At 33.0% G+C, this 20,789-nt stretch overlaps 2 protein-coding genes across 3 annotated transcripts; both read right to left on the minus strand.

Annotated features, from left to right (window-relative positions):
• Positions 1-5,771: 5,771 nt before the first annotated feature.
• On the minus strand, positions 5,772-10,669 carry LOC105634496 (putative disease resistance protein RGA1). Of its 2 annotated transcripts, XM_089720370.1 has the most exons (6): positions 7,222-10,669; positions 7,063-7,129; positions 6,884-6,979; positions 6,656-6,787; positions 6,316-6,383; positions 5,772-6,223 (listed from the first exon to the last, which is right to left on the minus strand). In XM_089720370.1, exon 1 carries the CDS (start codon positions 10,569-10,571, stop codon positions 7,251-7,253), a length of 3,321 nt encoding a protein of 1,106 aa, XP_089576496.1. In that variant the 5' UTR covers positions 10,572-10,669; the 3' UTR covers positions 5,772-6,223; positions 6,316-6,383; positions 6,656-6,787; positions 6,884-6,979; positions 7,063-7,129; positions 7,222-7,250. The 2 variants fall into 2 exon arrangements, with proteins under 2 accessions (XP_089576496.1, XP_089576497.1); XM_089720371.1 differs by lacking the exon at positions 6,656-6,787.
• Positions 10,670-12,212: 1,543 nt separating this feature from the next.
• On the minus strand, positions 12,213-16,332 carry LOC149496768 (U-box domain-containing protein 5-like). The gene is made up of 5 exons (XM_089720166.1): positions 15,670-16,332; positions 14,866-14,943; positions 14,121-14,306; positions 13,626-13,733; positions 12,213-12,934 (listed from the first exon to the last, which is right to left on the minus strand). The coding sequence occupies exons 2-5, from the start codon at positions 14,920-14,922 to the stop codon at positions 12,362-12,364; spliced, it is 924 nt and encodes a 307-aa protein (XP_089576292.1). The 5' UTR covers positions 14,923-14,943; positions 15,670-16,332; the 3' UTR covers positions 12,213-12,361.
• Positions 16,333-20,789: the final 4,457 nt, after the last annotated feature.

Here is a 20,789-nt window from a genome sequence, read left to right on the forward strand (position 1 = left end):
CTAAACTACAGTCACCATAGGTCATAAAAAGAAATCCATCAACCCAGCCACTCAAACACCATCCACACCCTTAACCCACGACCCATAACCAGATCCTTAACCCGAGACCATATCACAATTGTATACGTGTCAATTGGATATTGTTTACTGTATGATATTACAGGTCTTTTTCCCTATAATATATTTTCAGCATTGGTTTCTAATGATTGCTAATGTCAAGAAAGAAGAAATATATGTAGTTGATTCTATGAACTATCAACAAACATACTGGGAGGGTATAATGCAATTTTTGGTGCGTACAAGCAAGATTGTGTAACATCCCTTCCCGGTCCACCCGTTAACCCGAATGAACCGAGCCGAGACGCTACAATCTGGTTGAACTTATATCATGTCATGCTGATATCATCCTGTATGCTAAATATGAATATAAAAGACTCCCAATTAAACTTCAAACTTTCAATATCTCCAACTAATCATCATAACACAACAACACTTTATATATATATAGTCATAACTGTATAAATCCTCAATAGCATTGAAAATCCAGCATATAATTGCATTCATGATCTATATCAAGTCTTCATGACCTAATCATACCAACTATAGTAAAATATTTCAATCATTTCCTCCAAATACTTACACCACAATAATTACATGCTTCAATTATATTTCCAATCACATAAGCTCTAACAAATGTAATAATTATACATGCCATAAATCTTAATACATGCCATAATTCTTAATATTACAACTCTCAATCTACTATGACCAAGTTAGTCACTTCTGCTTTGAACGTACTCCTCAAGTCTTCAAGTACCAACCACGATCTTCAACCTACGCGTGATAAAAATCGACGCGCTGAGTATAAAACTCAGTGGTGCTCATAATTCACATACTAAACAAAGTGCGATGGCAACTAACTTAAAATACAAATTTCATAAAGCATTGATACTCATAGAATTAGTAAATTTCAACATAAATGTCTCTTTATAGCAACGAATAAACTTCTAATTCATAAACATCAATAATTTAGTTCTAATTATCTCATAACTCCTTTACATGAATCTTAAATCACACCTTATGATATTATCATGATCTTACCTGCTGTTCATTGTGTTGTATGAATGAAATCAATAAACATGTAAGATTACATAACAGTATATGTTCATTGTCTTACTTGCTATTCATTATGCTGTATGACTTATGCACTTTTAGTCACATCATATAAGTTATGATTAATAACATCTCATGACTGTATGGCTCCTTAAGAATTAAATAAATAAACTTGTAAGCATATATAACATGATACTTTCATAATCTTACCTGATGTTCTTTATGCTGTATGAACTCTGCAACTTTGATTAAACTCAGTGAATATCACAATGAATGAAGAAACATATAAGCACATACATATGTAGAAATAAACATTTACTCACATATGGAATGTAAGCACACATATCATGATACTTTCATTTTCCCTTAATGATCTTTCTTGCTGTTTAGTATACTGTATGATTATGCAATTTGTAGTCGATATAACTGTATAGCTCCATAAGGTTATAGTGAAACCGAAGTGATAAGAAAAACTGTATGAAACTGGATGAAACTGTATGCTTGGCTGCTATGGCCTGTATAATCATATCCACTCAACGGCCTGTAGCCGGAGTACCAAACTGTATGGGGCGCAGATCTGCTATTCTATATCGCGACATAGCCTTATCTACGTGGTTTCTACCTAACCTCAATGGAGCATATTAATGGAATGACAATAGATAAAACAAAAGCAAAGTAACTATGTCATAATTTGTATGCTTGTGTCATGTTATTTTCACACCATTTGCATGCTTGCATTTTGTGTTTATACATGTGTTCATGTTGTCTTTTTGTTTTAAAATGGTTGAAGACATACAAGTTGAGAAAGGAATACAATTGCATGGAATTCATAACTTCATACACCATTTCACATCATTTCACAATTGCATAGAATACAATTACAAGTTGTGTTTACCTCATTTCACATCATTTGCATGCTTGCATGTTGTTTTGATACATGATTTAATGTTGTATTTTTGTTGTAAAATGATTGGAGGCATACAAAGTGAGCAAAGGAATCCAATTGCATAGAAAAAGAAGTCCAAAAGTGCATGAAAACACAAGTCGCGAGCGCGCCTTGCAAGGTCGCGAGCGCGTAAAGCACCAAATGAGAGACAGTGAGTTATCGGGCACAAGTCGCGAGCGCGCACTTGAAAGTCGCGAGCGCGTAGAGTGCAAAATGAGAGACAATGAGTTCCCAGGCCAAATTCGCGAGCGCGCGATGAAGGTCGCGAGTGCTTACAGGCCAAGGGCCAAGTCGCGAGCGCGCACTTGAAAGTCGCGAGCGCGAGAAGTGCCAAATGAGAGGCAGAGAGTTTCAGGTGAAAGTCGCGAGCGCGTACAGTGCAAAATGAGAGTCAGTGAGCTTCAGGCACAAGTCGCGAGCTCTTCATGCAATTCGCGCGCGCGCGCGTGGCGTTTTCCAGCCTGCACTGTCTGTACTCTTTTGATCATATCTCTCAATATACAACTCCGATTTGAATGATTCAAAAACCCATGTAAAGCTAACACGTAGAGGAACAAATAACTCTTCTACGACACTTCCTAATTCCATCATTAAATGGGGTCAAAATCAAGATGAAGTTACTGGTAAAATTTCCAGTACCAGTAACTCCCCTGTTTCAGCATAAACTCACTATTTACTTCACTTATTCAATACCTCCCCTGTTTTCTCACCATTATCAGTCCTCCCACTCAACATGAAGCAATATTGTCTCATTAGCAACACACCACACAATTTCTCATGCAAAGAAAATGGTAAATGAAAAGAGATATCACACCTTCACTTAACAAGCTTGGAATCTTCTTCTTAGCTTCCTTTTTCTTCTACCTTTGAGCTCACCTCTCCTATACATGAGAATTCTTATGAATCATCTAAAAATATCACCAATTGATTCAAGTATGAAATTCAAGAAGGTTTACTTACTTGGATAGAATAGAAGTTGAATTAATGTTTGAATCCCATTAACATCTTCACTACCATTAAAAGTGATGGAGAAAGGAAAGTGGAAGAGGAAAGTAGAGGAAGAAGATGAAGATAAGGATGAAGAAATGAAAATGAAATGGAACTCACGGGTAGTCTCTAGAATATCATGGATTTTTATGTGAAAATTACCAAATGGTACCTCAAGTGTCAAAATGGTACAACTTCCTACCTCAACTTTATATTTTAGTGCAAGCAAGTCCTAATCCTTATACTTTGATCTTTTTGTTTCCTTCAAGTAAGTCCACTTCTTCTCCTTATTTCATTCTAGCCCACTCTAGACTCTAATGGCTCGAACCGGGTTTTGGATCAGCCCGACTCGACTCTAAACAACGACTCGATTCAATAGAAAAATGGGACGTTACAGATTGTACCTTATCTTAAAGAGTCATCTTCTTAGTAATCTTGATAACTTTTCAATCTTTCACATATAAATATCATATCTAAAAATTTTGTATCCATTAAGATACATAAAACAACTGAAATACAGTAGAATCATAATATAATTAGCACAAAAGTAAATAGAGTAGAATCATAGTATTATTTAGTCTCCTCTTTCTCCATCTCATTATTAAAATAATAATAATAATAATAATTTCGTAAAAAGCTATGATTTTTTCTTTATTCCCATATTTTTGAAGGAAATAAAATAATAATAATAATAAAAAGAAAAAAGGACTCCCTGCTGGAAAAAATATGTAAACATAGAAGTTGTATGTTCTATTATTCGCTTCTTAACCTTCTCTATTTTCAATAGAAAGCAATAATTAAAAGAACAATAATTATTAATTAAAATCAACATCATCATAATAGAATCTTTTTAGCAAAAATTTACTAATAAAAAATTTTAAAGCAGTATAATTAGAAATATTATAAATTAAAAAAAAATCAAAATCGCTATATTATTATTATTATTATTATTATTATTATCTTGGTAAAAGTTCAATGATGAAAAAAAAAAAAACAATCCTCTTTATTTATTATTGGCAAAATTATAAAATAAAATTTTAATCAATCTTAACCAATGTTATTATAACTAGTAATAGTACACATTTTATTTGAAAAAGATTTGAATGATGTAATATTTCAAATTTACTTATTTATCATTAAAAAAAATTAATTGGAATCTTTTATAAAAATAATTAATTAGTTAATTATTTAGTTAAATAAATTACAAATGATAATGTATGAGATTATCAAACAGATTGATGATGTAATATTTCAAGACCTTTTTGGAAGATTTATTGTTGCGTACTTTATCTACTTTTCCTAATTGATCTTTTCTCTTTTTTTTTTTTTTTTTTTTTTTTTTTTTTTTTTTTTGTTTGAGAAGAGATTTTTTTCTCTATTAGTATGGCCCTTAGGGATGTAATATGAATGCTATGTTCTGTTTGAAATAGTGTTTAGTGTTTTAATATGATTAAAGCATTATTTTAATTAATTATAACGTTCGATAATATAATAACTACACTAATTTCTTTATGACACCTGTATCCTTCGTTTGTCTATCTTTTTTTGTCATTTTAGATTAAATACTCAATCAAACAGTTATTTATTCTAAACAGCTATATAATCATTAACCACTAACGGCTGATATTTAGCGGCAATTTTTGAAGAGCTTTCATTTCAGAATTTTCCCTTGAATCAGATGGAGAAGTAGCCAGCTGAAACAGTTCGCGCAGCCTCACCAGCCTCTTTATCAGTAGAGTCCAGCATAAATTTTGCTGCATTTAGATCATCAGTAATGCGAGATATCTGCAAAAGAAAGTTGCATTATCCATTTTACCGAAGAACAGATGCTCAAGAATACACTGGCGTCATTTTCTGTAAACTAGATACTCAAGTATTAAATAACAGGTAAACTAGCAAAAACAACCAAAAGGAATGCTGAAAAATGTGACGTGGAATAAACAGGATTCAGGGGGTTCATTTGTTATTAACATCTAGATTATTTATTGAGGCAAGAAAACCAAGGACTTTTTAGAGGCATAAACTGGTTCTGCAATTTTCTCATTGAAGAGTGTTTATCATCCGGCAAAAGGGGAGAGAGAGAGAGAGAGAGAAAGAGGTAAAATAGAATTCAAAAGGCCTGTAATTTGACAAACCTTGGCAGCCAACGGGGTTGGGACCATAGTTTGAATCTGGCCTAAACTTTGTCCAAACCTGCTCCTAAATCTTTGACGTCTTGAGACCGCTGCATCTCCTGTTATTGCCTAAAAGTGATGCAAGAAGCACTATCAACCATAAGTTAATGGCTGCAGTGAATGTATTGCTGATAACCATAAAAGGAAAGGAGGAAAAACAAAATCAATAATTCCAATTTCTACACTGAAAATGTTTCAGACCACCAACATCCCAATAATAAAATATAATGAAGGAAAATCCATCTGAATAGAATTTGGGCGTGGATAAGCAATTAAGCATACAGATATAGTTAAAGAGTTTCTCATTTCATCCACATCTGAAATTATTGAAGCATGCTTAGCAAATATAGTTTGTTAGACTCACAGCAGTCCTGAAGAAGAAACTTGGCTATCTTAATTGTGTTATTTAGCAAGTATAGTGCCTGAATTTCTGATGGGCAGTTGCCAAGCTGCTTCTATTTCTGGAAGTACTTCTCCAATTTTATCAACTAGTTTCATTAATTCTGTGCACATCGAACTTTTATATAATTTATCAGTATAACACCGAAAACTTTTCAAACTAATCTGAACATAATTATAGAATGTAAGTAAAAATATTGATTAAGTCAAGGAAGCATCAGTGTTAGCGAACATGTCCCTCTTGGTGGTTGTACTTGTTCTCATTGTTTTCTGCATGCCTCTGATATCAAAGTTCAAACTTCAGTCGTTCTTTTTTTTAGGTACAAATAGAAGAGCAAAGCTCAAAAGAAACTACAAACAGTCTCTAACATAAAAGACACCACACATATCATGAAGAACCTATTGATTAAGAGCAGCTCGAGGAGATTCCAAACAATGGGTGCCCAAGAGTGCTGCAATATTTGCCAAACAATCTGCTGAAAAATTTGCTTCCCGAAAGACATGAGAAATGCTGCAATCCTACTCTCAAAGACATGAGAAATGCTCCTGAACTGAATGAATCCTGGCCCCATGTAGAAGTTCACGAAGATGCATAGCAACACACCTAAAAAGAATGAGAGAGGAACAAAATAATTAGGAAAAGCAAAAATGAAGTCGTGTAAGACATGAAAATGAAATGAATAGTCTAATTCTCACCGTTAAAACCACTTAACATCCCTTTTGCGATATTAAAAGAAAGCATTGAAAGGTGCATTTTGATCAGCCTGCAACATCAAATACAGAATAACAACACTTAAATATCTTCATGAAAATCAAGCTTGGGCTTCTAAAATAACATGAAAAGATAGAACAAAAAAAAAAAAAAAAAAAAAAAAAAAAATCAACTGGGAAAATGTTTCATGACCAAATAACAACTCAAAGATTTTAAATATCTGAAGAGTGAATTTCCTGAAAGGACATCAAATGATTGATTTAGTGCCCAATTCGATTTCTGCCCACAATTTATGATAGGTTATTGGTATTAAAGCTTACAAACCTATGATGTTCCGAAGAAAGAAAAGTGGATCGATAACTAGAAACAGAAGATATAGGTGTGGCATATTCAACACAATACATCCAAAGCCTCCAGATATGGCTTTAATTTGGGGCAAATGCCTAGCAATTTTTTCTGAAAGATCAAATTACACTGAAGTTAAACTGCAAGGAACCTTGGATGACTATTCTGAAAGTGAAAAGTTATGGAAATGTTATTGATTTAACTTACAGATAACTTCAGGGAAGGCAAAACTCAAAAGAATTTGATGGAGAAAACTGCCTTTATTTCAGCTCAGCAGTTTAAGAAGCTGCATGACAAAACATCCTAGAAGAACGAAAATCAAACAAAAAAATTAGAAAAGCAAGAAAAAGAACTAACTCTTGCACCAGACATGAGTAAATTCTTACCTTAAATCTCGCCTTTCAACAAGAACTCTTATAACATGAAACCACTCTCGCCTTTTGTCTTAACAACCTGCAAGATCAAAAATTAAATTAGAACATGTTAAATCCATGATTCTTAAATGCAGAATATTAAAAGATGTAGATTAAAGGGACTGGACATACCTGAATGAAAATCTGATGATTTTTTCTAATCAAGTTTTGTAATGGCCATCCAATTGAATCCACCTTCCATCAATTTTAATATTTGGTATATGAGCAATCATAGGCCAGTCAGCACCCATGTTCTTGCTGCATCTTTCTGATAGATTTGGACATTTGTCCAATTCTAGATATTGTAATCGAGTGAGATTTGTCATCCATTTAGGTAAAGACATCAAATTTGGGCAGCTTTCAATGCCAAGTTTGCGTAGAGTAGTAACATGTTGAAGTCCCTTTGGAAGAGATACCAATTTTGCCATATTTTTAAATTGAACCCTTTTCAGGCTTCTAAGGCACTGCCACTGCATACCATTTTCATTCTTATCAGCTAGAAAATCTAGCTTTTCACAACCACATATGAGGAGAGCCTTAAGGGAAGTAAGATGTTGTATAGCACAAGGTAGAGTTGTTATGGTTGGGCAATCAGCAATATGGAGCTGTCGGAGGGAAGTGAGGTTCTGCATCAACTCCTCTGCCAGAAATTCTAGACCCTCTATTTCATGGATACACAAACTTTTCAATTGAGACAGAATAGGGGAAGTTGAAGATGAAGAACTTGAAGATGAAGGACAAGAGGATCTATACTGTAACACCGAAATCTTCATTTTCAGTGTGTCCTCTAGTGACCTCATGCTCGTATTTCTCAGTACCAATGACTTGACAGATGGAATCAATGGCATTGAAGTCAAGTTAGGGCAGGACATGATATCCAAATAAGTAAGGCAGTGGAATTGGAGTAACTGAGGCCTGCGCCATCCCTTGAGATTTGGGCAATTTATGAGCCAAAGTTCCTCCATGGTAGATCCTAACATTCGATTGCCATTCTCTATGTATTCTAATTCTGTCAAATTCTGAATCGACAAACGTTTAAGAGAAGGGAAATGATCTAATGGTGGGAAACATTTACAATTTGTGCAGTTATTGATTTGAAGATCCACCAAACAACAAAGGGTAGAAATCCAACCAGGAAACTTAACTTTTCCGCACCCAGATATAACTAACCATTTTAGATTTCGGTGAGGCTGCAGCTCTTCTAATGATATTTCCCCATTATCATCATTTATATTGCTCTCACTTTTATCATAGGGAGCACCCAACTTCCATGCTAAATGAAGGTTTTGAAGGTGTTGCTTGTCTTCCAATTTGGCAGCCTCAAATTCAGCTGTTGCATTTTTCACATATTGCAAATTACATATTCGAAGACTTCCTCTCAAGTTGTTCAAATTACAAAGTTCATCAAATCCACCACTTTGCTTGGAGATGCGATTATCTTTTGCCACCACAAACACTGACAAATTCTGTAGGGAAGTTAATTGACCCAACCCATATGGCATATGAGTCAAGCTAGGACAGTCTCGAATGTAAAGGTGTCTGAGGTTGACTAACTTTTTCATATGCTTAGGCAATTGCTCAAGCCTTCCACACTCAATTAGTACCAGAGTCTGTAGATTCTGGAGATTTGTTATAGAATTAGGAAGGACCTTGATCCCTTTATTCTGAGAAAGATTGAGATACCTTATGTGCTTCATTTTGTCAATGGAAGGCGGCACCCTTTCAATCGACAAATTAGACAAATCCAACACCCGTATTCGTCTAAAATCAGAAAAAATTATATCCAATTGTCCTTCTCTAATTTCATTTGCCATTGATTTATTTAATAATAGAAACGTTCGCACCTTCTTGGCATTGGGTAAGATACATGCAAGTTGCCTCCCTGAAAGAACTTCAGGATTAATGGATAAATGCAGAGTTCTTTCTTTCACATTAACAAACTCTGCCTCTGAATTTAATAAAGTAATCTCCTCTCTTGCTACTTCCACAGAAAGATCAGACATCAAATCATGCATTTTACATGTTATTATATTACCCAATGAATCTTTTTCTACTTCTTGAAAGAAAGACCTCCATAAAAGATTCTCAAAATACTGTAATCCTATATCTTCAAGATTTTGTTTTGAACCTGATACTTCAATATACCCTTGTGCCACCCAGTGATGAACCAAATGTATCACATTAATTCTAGTGTCTTTTGGAAACAAACTACAGTAAGCAAAGCAATGTTTTAAATGTGAGGGCAAATGGTTATAACTCAACTTAAGTGTTGGCAAAATACTAGCATCTTCTTTATTTATATTTACAAGTTCTTTATCTTTGAAAGATAGCCACTCAGATAGTGTATTTTTAAAATACAGTAGCCGTCCTATTGCTCTTATAGCTAAAGGAACTCCAGCACAGTTGGCCACAATCTCCTTTCCTACTAGCTCATGCTCTTGGCTCTCCACTTTCCCTTGTCTGAAGGCCATTTGTACGAACAGAGACCATGAGTCCTGCTTACTTAGACCTTGTAATTCGTATATTGAATCTGATATAATCTTCTCTGCAACAATTTTAAGACGCGTGGTTACTATTATTTTACTTCCACTTGCACTCACATCTAACAAATCCTTCAAGAGAAACCATTTTTCATAGTGCCATACATCATCCAACACAAGCAAATACTTTTTCCCATCAATTTTTTCATGGAGAAGATTTTTCAAGGTATTCATTTCACAATTTCTTGCAGGTTTTTCACGAGTGATAGATTCTAAAATCTTTTCAAGTATTGTTTTTACATCAAAATTATCAGAAATGCAAACCCATATTTTTAGGTCAAATTGTGACTCAACTGTCTCATCATTGAATACAAGTTGAGCTAGTGTTGTCTTCCCTAAACCTCCAATACCAACTATAGAAATAACTGACACATTCTCCTCACAATTGGACGACAAAAGAAATTTCATCATTGCCTTCTTATCCCTTTTTCTGCCAATGACTAACCCAGGTAAAAAAGAGTGACTTTGGTCTCTTTCCTCATAATTAGTCCTATCATCCTTCCTCTCACGATGTTCATCATTCAAGAGAAACTTCCTGTTTTCAGCAATTTCAGCTAATTTACTTCTAATTTTCTTAACCTTATGGGCCATTTTAATGCTATAAAGAAATTGGTTCGAGCTCGAAAAGAACAAACGCACCTTCTTCCCCAAATTTTTGCTGGTAAGCAGTTGCTCCTGCAATTCCTTTGTGGACAACTCATCCAATAAGTCATCTGCATCATAAAATGCTTCTTTGAGTGAATCAACCCAAACCTTGACTTCGTGGCTCTGTGAGTACTGCTTCTCCGCGCCAAGTATCACAGCTTGGATAGTTGAAACTGCCGTCTTGAGTTTGTCAAGCTCATCTGTTACACCCCACCATAACTTAGCGCCTCTAAGGGCTGGGGAAGCCAGATTTGAAATGAGGCCTCCTACAATACTGGAGAGGTATGCTTCTGCCATTACTTTATTTCAGGTGAGTAGAGAAGCTGTAAAGCTGGAAAGGGAGTTAATTAGAAACTTGAACAAGAAGGACTACTTTGAAGAAATAATGTTTATATCCATAACAAGGGTTTCTAGAAAAGATTAATAAAAACAATTTTTTACAAATTTTTTGTCTTTCTCAAAAAACAACCGTGTGGGTCATATCATTTCAAAACAATTCTTAAAGAAAGAAAAAACTTTGATAAAGCATGGTCAATAATTTTTCCTTTAGTAAATTTCTTGACAGGTTCCTAATAAAACACTCTTGCTTTTGTTTTGTTCTTGATTTCTTGTCAGGTTCCTAATAAAGCAGGTTCAATCATTCTTCCTTTCCTAAGAAAAGCAATTCTTCTTTTGCTTTTGCTTTATGCATTTCTTGTCAGGTTCCCCGTGAAACATGGTCAATAATTTTTCCTTTACCCAATTTGCTGTGAGGTTCCTAATAAAACAATTCTGCTTTTGCTTTTGCTTTTGTGCATCTCTTGTCAGCTTTCTAATAAAGATAGTGATATTAACGTCGATTTTCGGCCATAAAAAACGACAACGCCTATCTTGATTGAGACAGTGAATAAGTTTAGACTTTAGATGTTAGCGAAGAAAGCGGGAAAAGATATTCTGGAAAGCGGGGAAAGATATGCTAGAAATCAACATTTTTACATCAAAAAGAAATCAATGTGTTTAATACTCCTAATCAATGTGCGGAATATTATCAAAAATCAAGCAATTATGAGTGTTGCAGGATCTCCTTCTCCAATTTTAAATGATCAAGTTTTAATAATGATTTAAATAATCAAAATGTTAATAATGATTTGGGGGATGATAATAGCATATGGTTTCTACGCAAGCTATTAGGAAGGGCCAACATATACGTGCATTTAATACTAAAATTCCGTTTATTTTCGTAAAATAACTTATATGAAAATATTTTTCACAATTTTCTGTCCTTTGAGAACGTTCAGAAAAATAAGTCAATGAAAATAATTTTCCTAGTCAAAGAAATATAAAGTCATTTTTAAGGAAAATGACTTCCCATCTTTAAAAAAATAAAATATTTTTCAGACGTTAACAAACTTATTATAACCTTATAAATCTATATATTTTAATTTATTAATCATCAGTAGGTACTATCACCGATCACTATTCACCACTAGCCATCGTCGATCATCGGCGACTTTCATAATTTCTTTTTTTTTTTTTTTGCGTTCTCATATTTAAAAATAAAATTTTTAGAATATGAAATTTCTATTATTAATAATATTTTTATAATTTTATGAGTTAAAAATTTTAATATTTTTAACTAATTTTCAATAATACAATCAAACAAAGGAAATTAGATCATTTAAAAAATATTTTTTAAGACAAATATTTCTCTTAAAATATATTTTATTTTTTGAAAACAAACAGTGCCTAAGACTTAAAAGAAAAAGGCCCAATGTAGTCATTTAAAATCAGCCCAATGATCAGAACAAGAGCTCCCCTCAATCTATTGGGCTTCAGCCCAATCTCCAAAACCCCAGCAAAACGGCAATGCCGATTTAGTTCGGAATTCTGTTGCGAAAATGTAAAGAAATGTTATGATGTATGGTACTCTACAGTGCTTCCCTATTAATTACTTGCAGGTTATGTTGAAGTCTAACCCATTGAGTATTAACCGTTGAAATATTTCTACATTCTTATGTAAAATTTTCAAGCATTTCCTTATGTATTTTCATTCAAGTAGTTACACACAGTAGGCTTGTGCGGTTAGACAAGGTCTAGCCTTACACTGGTCAAGGCCCCAAATATGGGTCGTGACAGTGTATTTCACTCATAGAACTTCGTGAGCTAGCGTAGGACATAGAACGCACATCCGACCAGTCAAATACTTCCGACCAGTCTAGAAACTCTTGAAAATCAGTTTGAGCCTCAAACTGCTGATGTCCTATATCAAAACCTGCTTCACCGGATAGGCTACGAACATTAACATTTGGAGAATTCATGGGTCCAACTGATCCTTCAGGCTGAGGTGTAGGATTCTCTTTTTGCTCCTCCATAATCAAGTTTCCATATTTCTTCAGCAGATACAGAAGGTATTTCAAGAGCTTCTTTTTGGAAGGATGATCATTGTCACCAACTTTATCTAACAGTTTCCTGATTGATCTTTTCTCTATTAGTATGGCCCTTGCAGATGTTATATGAAGTCTTGAAGCAGCAATTTGAAGTGTTTTTATTTCAGAATATTCCACTGAATCAGATTGAGAAGTGCCCAGCTGAAGCAGTTCGCGCATAACCTTACCAGCCTCTTTATCGGAAGAGTCCAGCATAAATATTGCTGCATTTAGATCATCAATAATGCGAGAGATCTGCAAAAGAAAGTTAAATTATCCTTTTTACCGAAGAACTGATGCTCAAGAATACGAGTATGATAGAGAAATTACAAAATAGACTTAAGCTGATGCTGATCGAAAAAGACAGACGCTGGTGTTGTTTTCTGTAAACTAGATACTCAAATATTAAATAACAGATAAACTAGCAAAAACAACAAAAAGAATGCTGCAAATTGCAACGTGGAATGAACAGGATTCAGGGGGTTCATTTGTTAGTAACATGTAGATTATATATTGATGACCTGGAAAGAAGGAATTAGATTCCATTTTGTGTACTTTGGACCCTGAATTTGAGCAATCACCAATCAGATTGTCGCGGAAAACTATTCCAGCAGTAATTGCATCCCCATTTCAGGGAAACAAATCACAAAAACCAAGAGAGATATGATGGGCATAAAGAGAGCTTTATTGCTATTGATACGAGGTATAAACAACATTTGAATAAGTTTGATGTAAATATTCTAGCATCGGGAAATAAACATGTCGAGGCAAGAAAACCAAGGAATTTTTACAGACAAACAGGTTCTGTAATTTCTCACTGAAGAATGTCTGTTATCCACATAGAGGCACAAAAAGAGAGAGAGAGAGAGAGAGAGAGAGAGAGAGAGAGAGAGAGAGAGAGAGAGAGAACAAAAAGAAAACTCAAAAGGCATGTATGTTTACAAACCTCAGAAGCCAACGGAGTTGGAACCATAGTTTGGATTTGGCCTAAACTTTGTTCAAAATTGTTCCTCATTCTTTGACATCTTGAAACCATCGCTTCTCCTGTTATTACCTAAAAGTGATGCAAGAAGCACTATCAACCACAAATTAATGGATTAAGTGAATGTACTGCTGATACCGAAGAGTAAAAGGAACGGAAAAATAAAATTAATATTCCAATTTCTACACAAATGTTGAATGTTTCAGAGCATGAATTTCCCAATGACAAAATATGACAAAGGAAAATCCATCTGAAAACATACTGTTTATGAAATTTAAGGATAAAACAAACACCAAGATAAAAATTACATCTAACATCTATAACTGACACAGACAAATTTGTGAATCTATATGCATACACATGCATCCGTGAATGATGAATTTCTTATTTTATCCACTTTCTTTATCTGAAAGTATTTAAGCATACTTTCTTTATCTGAAAGTATTTCAGCATACTTACCATATATAGTTTACTAGACTCACGGCAGTACCGAAGAATCTGCTTGGCTTTCTCAATTGTGTTATTTAACACGCACAGTGCTTGAATTTCGAATGAGCATCGTGGCCGAGCTGCTTCTATTTCTGGAAACAGTTTTCCAATTCTATCAACTAATTTCATTAATTCTGTGCACATCAAATGATGCACCTGCAAAGATGAATAAAATTAAGATAGCTTGAAAACAATAGAACTGAATCAAATGAAGGCTAAAACAAATACAGAAAAACAAAAAAAAAGTGCAATGTAAAATTCCTTTACTAGATAAATCATCAACCATTTTCAGGAAGCAGTTCATTCATCAGTCTCCAAAGTATGGCCATTCCTCTGTCACAGCACTGTAACTCACTCATTTGGCAGCAAAAGGAAAAAATGCCATAAACAGTTAAAAAGCAACAAGGCACAAGGTTTTTCATACTCATAAGTTCAAATTAGACAACAAAATCTCTACAACACCATAAAAGAAGCATTTCAAAGGACATGTTTGGTTCACAAATCACCTCTGTAACAAAGAACATATTTTATTGTCTATCTACTCTAATTCGTTCAAGAAGTACATTAATTAGATGGCAGAAACACGAAAGAAAACTAATAAAGTTTGATCTGCAGATATTCCACGTAAATTTTAACAATGCAGAATGCAATTAAACAGCATATTTGAAGTCAGATATTCCAGAAGTCCAAAATATATTGACTTGTGACACTATACCTTAAACGAAAGTTGGTATGGCAGTGGTTCCACTACATCATCACCTTCATCCCCCATTCAAAGTGAAGAATGCAGGTTCTGCACATTAATTAAAGTAAAAGGTAAGGGATAGCTAAATAAAAGCATAACATATAACTAATCAAAAGATATTTATTATAAGACAGAGATATCACATAACTACACTCACCTATAAGCAGCAAATATCAACAGCACTAGCAGTTAACAATAAATTTTGAGTTCAGATTTCCACAACTTATGATACTAGTTTATGAATGAAAATCACTACAGACCCAGACAACAAAAAGATTTGTTAAAAAGATCTGCCTATGTTTATCAAGTTGAAAATTCATAAGGGTAGATAATCGTCATTGAAAGACTCATAATTGTGTTTCTATCAGAATAAAATTTGAGAATTGAACGTTTGAAAGATGAGGTGATATTTGCCTAGATATGTCAAATTAGAGTGTCCCCCACCCTATCTTCCCCGTCCCAACAACAACGACAAAATCAAGTAAACAAGTGCATACACAAATAGATGGCTTAATTTATCCAGATAGACTTACTCATCATTGGCCATAATTTAAGACGCTTTTGAATAAAAAATAATCAATTAACCAAATAGCATACTCATACATCAGAGATCTTAAGCATTCCTAAAATTTTCTAAGGCCAACCCATTGGTTTCCTATGCATACATTTGAAAGAAGATGAAAAACTTCATTGAATCCATCTTATTAACTACTGCGAATCATATAAGCGAAGAAGCAGAGAAACAATAAAAAACAAAAAGTAAAAGAGCCTTACCTGGTAATTTGAAAACACAACTACTATGAGAAGCACCTCCTCAGCTAATATGGAAGCAACAAAAACACACGAACTATTCCTTTCCTTGACAAAAAGTTAGCACTTCAACCTCCAAGCTAGCAAAAGCCGAATTCTTGACTTACAAAATTTCCCTTAAACACATTGGTTCTTGGAATAAATACAAATTCTTGGAAAATTCTTTAAGCTCAGCTCTAAAACCAACAGAAGACCGTCCAAAGCGAACCCAACTAAGAGCGAAATTCAAGTTGCTAAAGCAAAGAGAAAGGAACAAGCCAAGAATCTTTATAGATGATGATGATGCTGCTGCTAAACAATACACTGAATATATGCACATATATCTTCTTTTTCATCAAAACCCAACTTCCACTAAACAAAGAAACAAAACCCAGAATTATTTTTCCCGAAAAGAACCAGAAGAAGAGAAAATTCTGCTTTCAGACCTCCAAAAATTGGAAAAAGAAATAGTTTGATTCTCAGGACATCCAAGTCTTTGCCAAAAAAGAAAGAAAAGAAAAGAAAAAGAAACAGGAGAAACAGTAATGTCCAATAATTTAGATATAGAAGAGACTCGTCAAGGCGTCAACCAGGAAATATTTGCAGGCCGATCTTCCTATTATGCAAGTGTGATGGTTGCCTCTAAAAGAATAGGAAAGAAGCCATCATGAGCCAGTGGCTGTCCCTTTCACTGTACACGACAAATCAAAAACGCAATACTATCACATTACCATTGTTTTTTTAACGGGTTGCAAAGCTTTGTTCCGATGGTTGCGGTAGTGGGTGAGCACGAGTTGATTTGGCGCGGTTTGAAAAGATTTTCGAATCAAATAAAAACTGAGGGTAAAATTGTTAATCCAAATAAAACCATTTTATTAATAAAATTAAATCAAATCAAACCACAACAAAACGGTTTGGTATGATTTGGTTTGCAGTTTGATATCATTAAAATAATTATAAATTGTTTTAATTATAACTAAACATAAGAAAAAATCTATAACTAGCAAACAATTGCTCAATTGGTTGATAACATAAAACATAACATATAAATATCAATTTCTGCAATTTAAATTTATAAAAACAATAAAATTAAATGTAACATTAAAAACTAAGAAATGACATTAAAAAATCTGTAACTAGCAAACAAATTTCTTTCAATACTTAAAGAACATAAGAAATGACATTAAAAACTAAGTTACAGGTTTGGAATTTGTTATTAATTGGATTTTGATTGGGTTTTAAATGGTTTAATTAAATAAAAATCAAATCAAATTGTTTTGAAAGTGGTTTATTAAATTATAAATCAAACCAAACTATTTAAAATTAAAATTTACAACTGGCAGTTTAGTACAGTTTGATTTGATTTTACTGTTTAAACCGCTTAATGTTCCCCCTAGATTGTGTGATTAAAGTTACCTACTATCTCGATTAATATTTTATTAGCATAATTTATCATTTTAGTTTGCAAATGGTACGTTGCTTTAAATGGTTTAAACTATTAAATTAAATCAAGCTACACCAAATCCTTTGATTTACATAATTTATTTTTTGAAAATAAGTTCGTGCAATTTAAAATTCATTTTAAAAAAATTTAATTTGGTTTATATTTAATCAAGTAGTCTAAAATTAAACCTAATTGTGGCCATTCCTAATCACTAATCCTAATAAATATGAATCAGGTTGGCATTAGTTCCTTTCAAATTTTAACGCTTGTCTTGTTTTTCTGAAATTATATGAAAATTAATAATTATGTTGTGAATATTTTTTTTTTGTTTATTAGAATTTTTCCTATGCATTTAATGATTTAGATTTTAGAGGAATCTCTTGAAACACAAGAGCAACTATTACATTAGGGGTATAAAATTAACTATTTTATAAATTCTGAAATTAATTATTGAAAAAATTTATACTTCTTCATCCATTTAGTCATTTAATTTAATTTAATAATTTCAAAGTACATCAAAAACATTACAATTCATAATAAAACTCATGAAAATTCATAATAAAACTCATGAAAGACGATACGATCTACAAGGGAAGGAATAATAATTACAATTAGATATTTGTATGAGAATGTAACCTCTGACTCAAAGGTACTAGGGTATCACCATTGTCGCTAGATTGAGGGATCACTTGCCACATCTCCTCCTACTTGCACTAATAATTTTTAGTATTTTTAATTATATATATAAAATATTAATTTAATAATGTAGATAGTATAATTTTTGGATCTATATAATCCAATAAAATATTTGATCAGTCTAATTTTAAAATTAAAATATTTAATAAAATAATTTTATAAGTTAAAATGTTCTAAGTGTTCAACGATTTCAAATAAAGATCAAGGAGAGGTAGTGAAAACTTTTTCACAAAAAATAAAATGATAAATTTATGCATATCATAATTATATTTCTCTCTTTTTTCTCTAGTTTATCTAACCCAAGCTTTTGTTTGAGGTTACAGTTGTTAATCAGTGGTGGCCCCCTACTTTTCTTTTTTTTCTCGCCCCCTAATCTTTTATTCATTTTTAATAAACTCATATCTATTTTCTTTTATAGATATTTTTTTTTCTTTGTTTTTATTATTATTGTTGCTTTGTCTCCATATTTGGAGTTATTTTGTCCCTTCGTCTATGAGGGTTTAGTTCCTTATTTGTGAAAGTTTGTTCTTAAAAGATATGATATTTGATTTTATTTGGTTGGAGAATTTAGATCTTGTTTTACCGATGTGTATCTTCGATCAATGGAGTTTGGTAGTATGTCATCTTCTTCCATTGATGCTATTAACGCATAGTGACTTGAACTCATCTGTGTACATCATACGCAATAAGTTTTTGAAAAAAGCAATTTAAGCATAGAAGATCCAGAGAAGTTATTTTGTCGTCCAAATCAATTAAAGGACCAGTTGCTTCTATGAAGATTTATATCGGTCAAAATTATCTTTAAGCGGAAAAATCCAATATTATTTATTTTAGTTTTAGTTTTATTATTCAAAAGAATATAGATAATTCTTTTGAACTAATTGAGTATTTGTAATACTTGATTTTATTATTAATGACTTATATTTCCAAAAAATATATATATATTTCTCTTATTAAAAATATTTATTTGCTATAATAGCATTTTATCCACTATTAAATTGATAGTGTTATTTTTATAGTATTTTCAATATAATTCATATTAGGATTTTTAGCATTTTTATTAATTATTTAGTTTTTATTTCTAATTTTATTTATGTTTTTGTGTAAAGCTTCCTTGAATTATAATCCACTTAATCTTAAGGAAATTTGTATTGTTTTGGCACAGACAAGAGCAAAATAAAGCAAAACACTCAGACTCTAGCACGCCCTGCCAGTGAACATTAGCACGCCGGTGCTGGACTCAAGGAAAATCAAGTGATGACTCAGACTCTAGTACACCCAGGCCGTGCTATCTAGTATGCTCGTGCCTAAAGAGGACATCAACACAAAGGCGTGCTTGCCTAAGCACACCCGTGATGCAGTTCATCCTGGAGACTCAAAGCCCAGCATGCCCTAGCCATGCTGTGAGGCACGCCTGTGCCACAGATTCTTCTCTAGACATGCCGCTCAGCACGGCCGTGCTGAACCATCCTTAGAACTCAGGCTCTGGCACGCCCAGACCGTGCCACAAATTAAGTGCTGTTGTAAGTCGAGAACGCCGGCCAGTCTCTATAACTTGCATGGACCCACCTCAGATACTTTCCTGACGTACAAATCAAGATCTAATCCTATTTAGGCAGATGAAAAAGTCCTAATTGAGAAGAAATCCAAAGCCTAAACAGCTTCCTATCTCCAAAAAGATTTCTTACTTAATGAGGATTCTATTTTCTAAACAAAGTCGGATTTTCTCCCAGGAAGTCTATATAAAGAGAGGAGCCATTCATTGTAGGAAGATCTCCAGTTTTGATATCTTTTGTTCTATTGTTTCTCTCTCTTTCCTAGATTTCAAGCATTCAAGATTTGAGCAAGGATTCAAGGAAGCCATCCAGAATTAATTATTGACTAGTTTTTATCTCTAAACTCTTAATCTTGTTTTACTTTTTATTATTCACATTGATTATGAAATTTTTATCAAGTATTATTGAGTTTTATTTAATTACTATGTCGAACTAAACTCTCATACTAGGGATTTGATGTAGCTTAATTTCTTTTCCAATTTATAATATTAGATTTGTTTTTCTTTGTTCAAAATATAATTTGTTATTAAAATTAATGCTTCCAGACAAAGTTTTTCCCCTAGATTGATTTATTTCATTAATCACTATTGGGAAAAGGGTTTTTGATATGAAAAAGGTAATAAATTACATGAAAATAATAACTTGATGCGGAAGCTATATGGTTTGATTCATGGAGGGTTTTCATAAGTTAATGAATTTATTATGAATTCACAAAACAAACCATGAAACTTAATGATTTAATTCATGTTTAATTGCGCTATTGGAAGATAGGTAGTTAGACCGGGTTAAAATAGCTAACAATACATCGGGAGAGCTTATTAGTGAATTTAGGGTTGTTTCCCCTACTTGAACAATTAAAATTGATTAATGAACTAATAAAATAAATTGGATAGAATTAAGTGAAGTCAAAATCCCTAGTAGCTTTTAATCCTTGATTCTTTTAATCAAAAATTGCCTTGCTTGATTTCTTCTTATTATCTTCTATTTACTAAAGTTAGTTCTTAAATATAATTCCCCTTATTGCCGTTTAAATAATAATAGGTTAACACAATTTTGGTACTTGGTATACAATTCCTGTGGATATGATACTCTTCTCATTCTATATTACTTGTTGCGATTTCGTATACTTTCAAAAATCACTGTCAAGTTTTTGGCACCGTTGCTGGGGATTGGTGTTACCAATATCAATACCAATTACCCTATTATTAATTTAGACATTTGTTTTTGTCTATTGTTTATTCTTAATTAGTTTTTCTAAGAAGATTTCTCAGGCGTTTATGCAAAGAAGAACAGATAGGACTGAACCCTTGATCTTTGATCTAGAAATCGAAAAAACTTGTCGTAGGAACAAAGCTGCTAGAAGAGCACGTGAGGACAAACCAGAACAGCAAGCAAACATGACTGAAGAA

This window comes from Jatropha curcas, chromosome 4, assembly GCF_041381405.1.
Source record: "Jatropha curcas cultivar XTBG-Jc1 chromosome 4, XTBG_Jcur_1.0, whole genome shotgun sequence".
Classification (NCBI taxonomy): domain Eukaryota; kingdom Viridiplantae; phylum Streptophyta; class Magnoliopsida; order Malpighiales; family Euphorbiaceae; genus Jatropha; species Jatropha curcas.

Excerpts from the sequence above, each read along its gene's own strand:
- LOC105634496 (XM_089720371.1), bottom strand. The coding sequence starts at position 10,571 with ATGGCAGAAGCATACCTCTCCAGTATTGTAGGAGGCCTCATTTCAAAT.
- LOC149496768 (XM_089720166.1), bottom strand. The coding sequence starts at position 14,922 with ATGGGGGATGAAGGTGATGATGTAGTGGAACCACTGCCATACCAACTT. Across the intron at positions 14,307-14,865 it reads CATACCAACTTTCGTTTAAG|GTGCATCATTTGATGTGCAC; the intron begins GTATAGTGTCAC and ends TCATCTTTGCAG. Across the intron at positions 13,734-14,120 it reads AGTCTAGTAAACTATATATG|GTAATAACAGGAGAAGCGAT; the intron begins GTAAGTATGCTG and ends CATCACTTTTAG.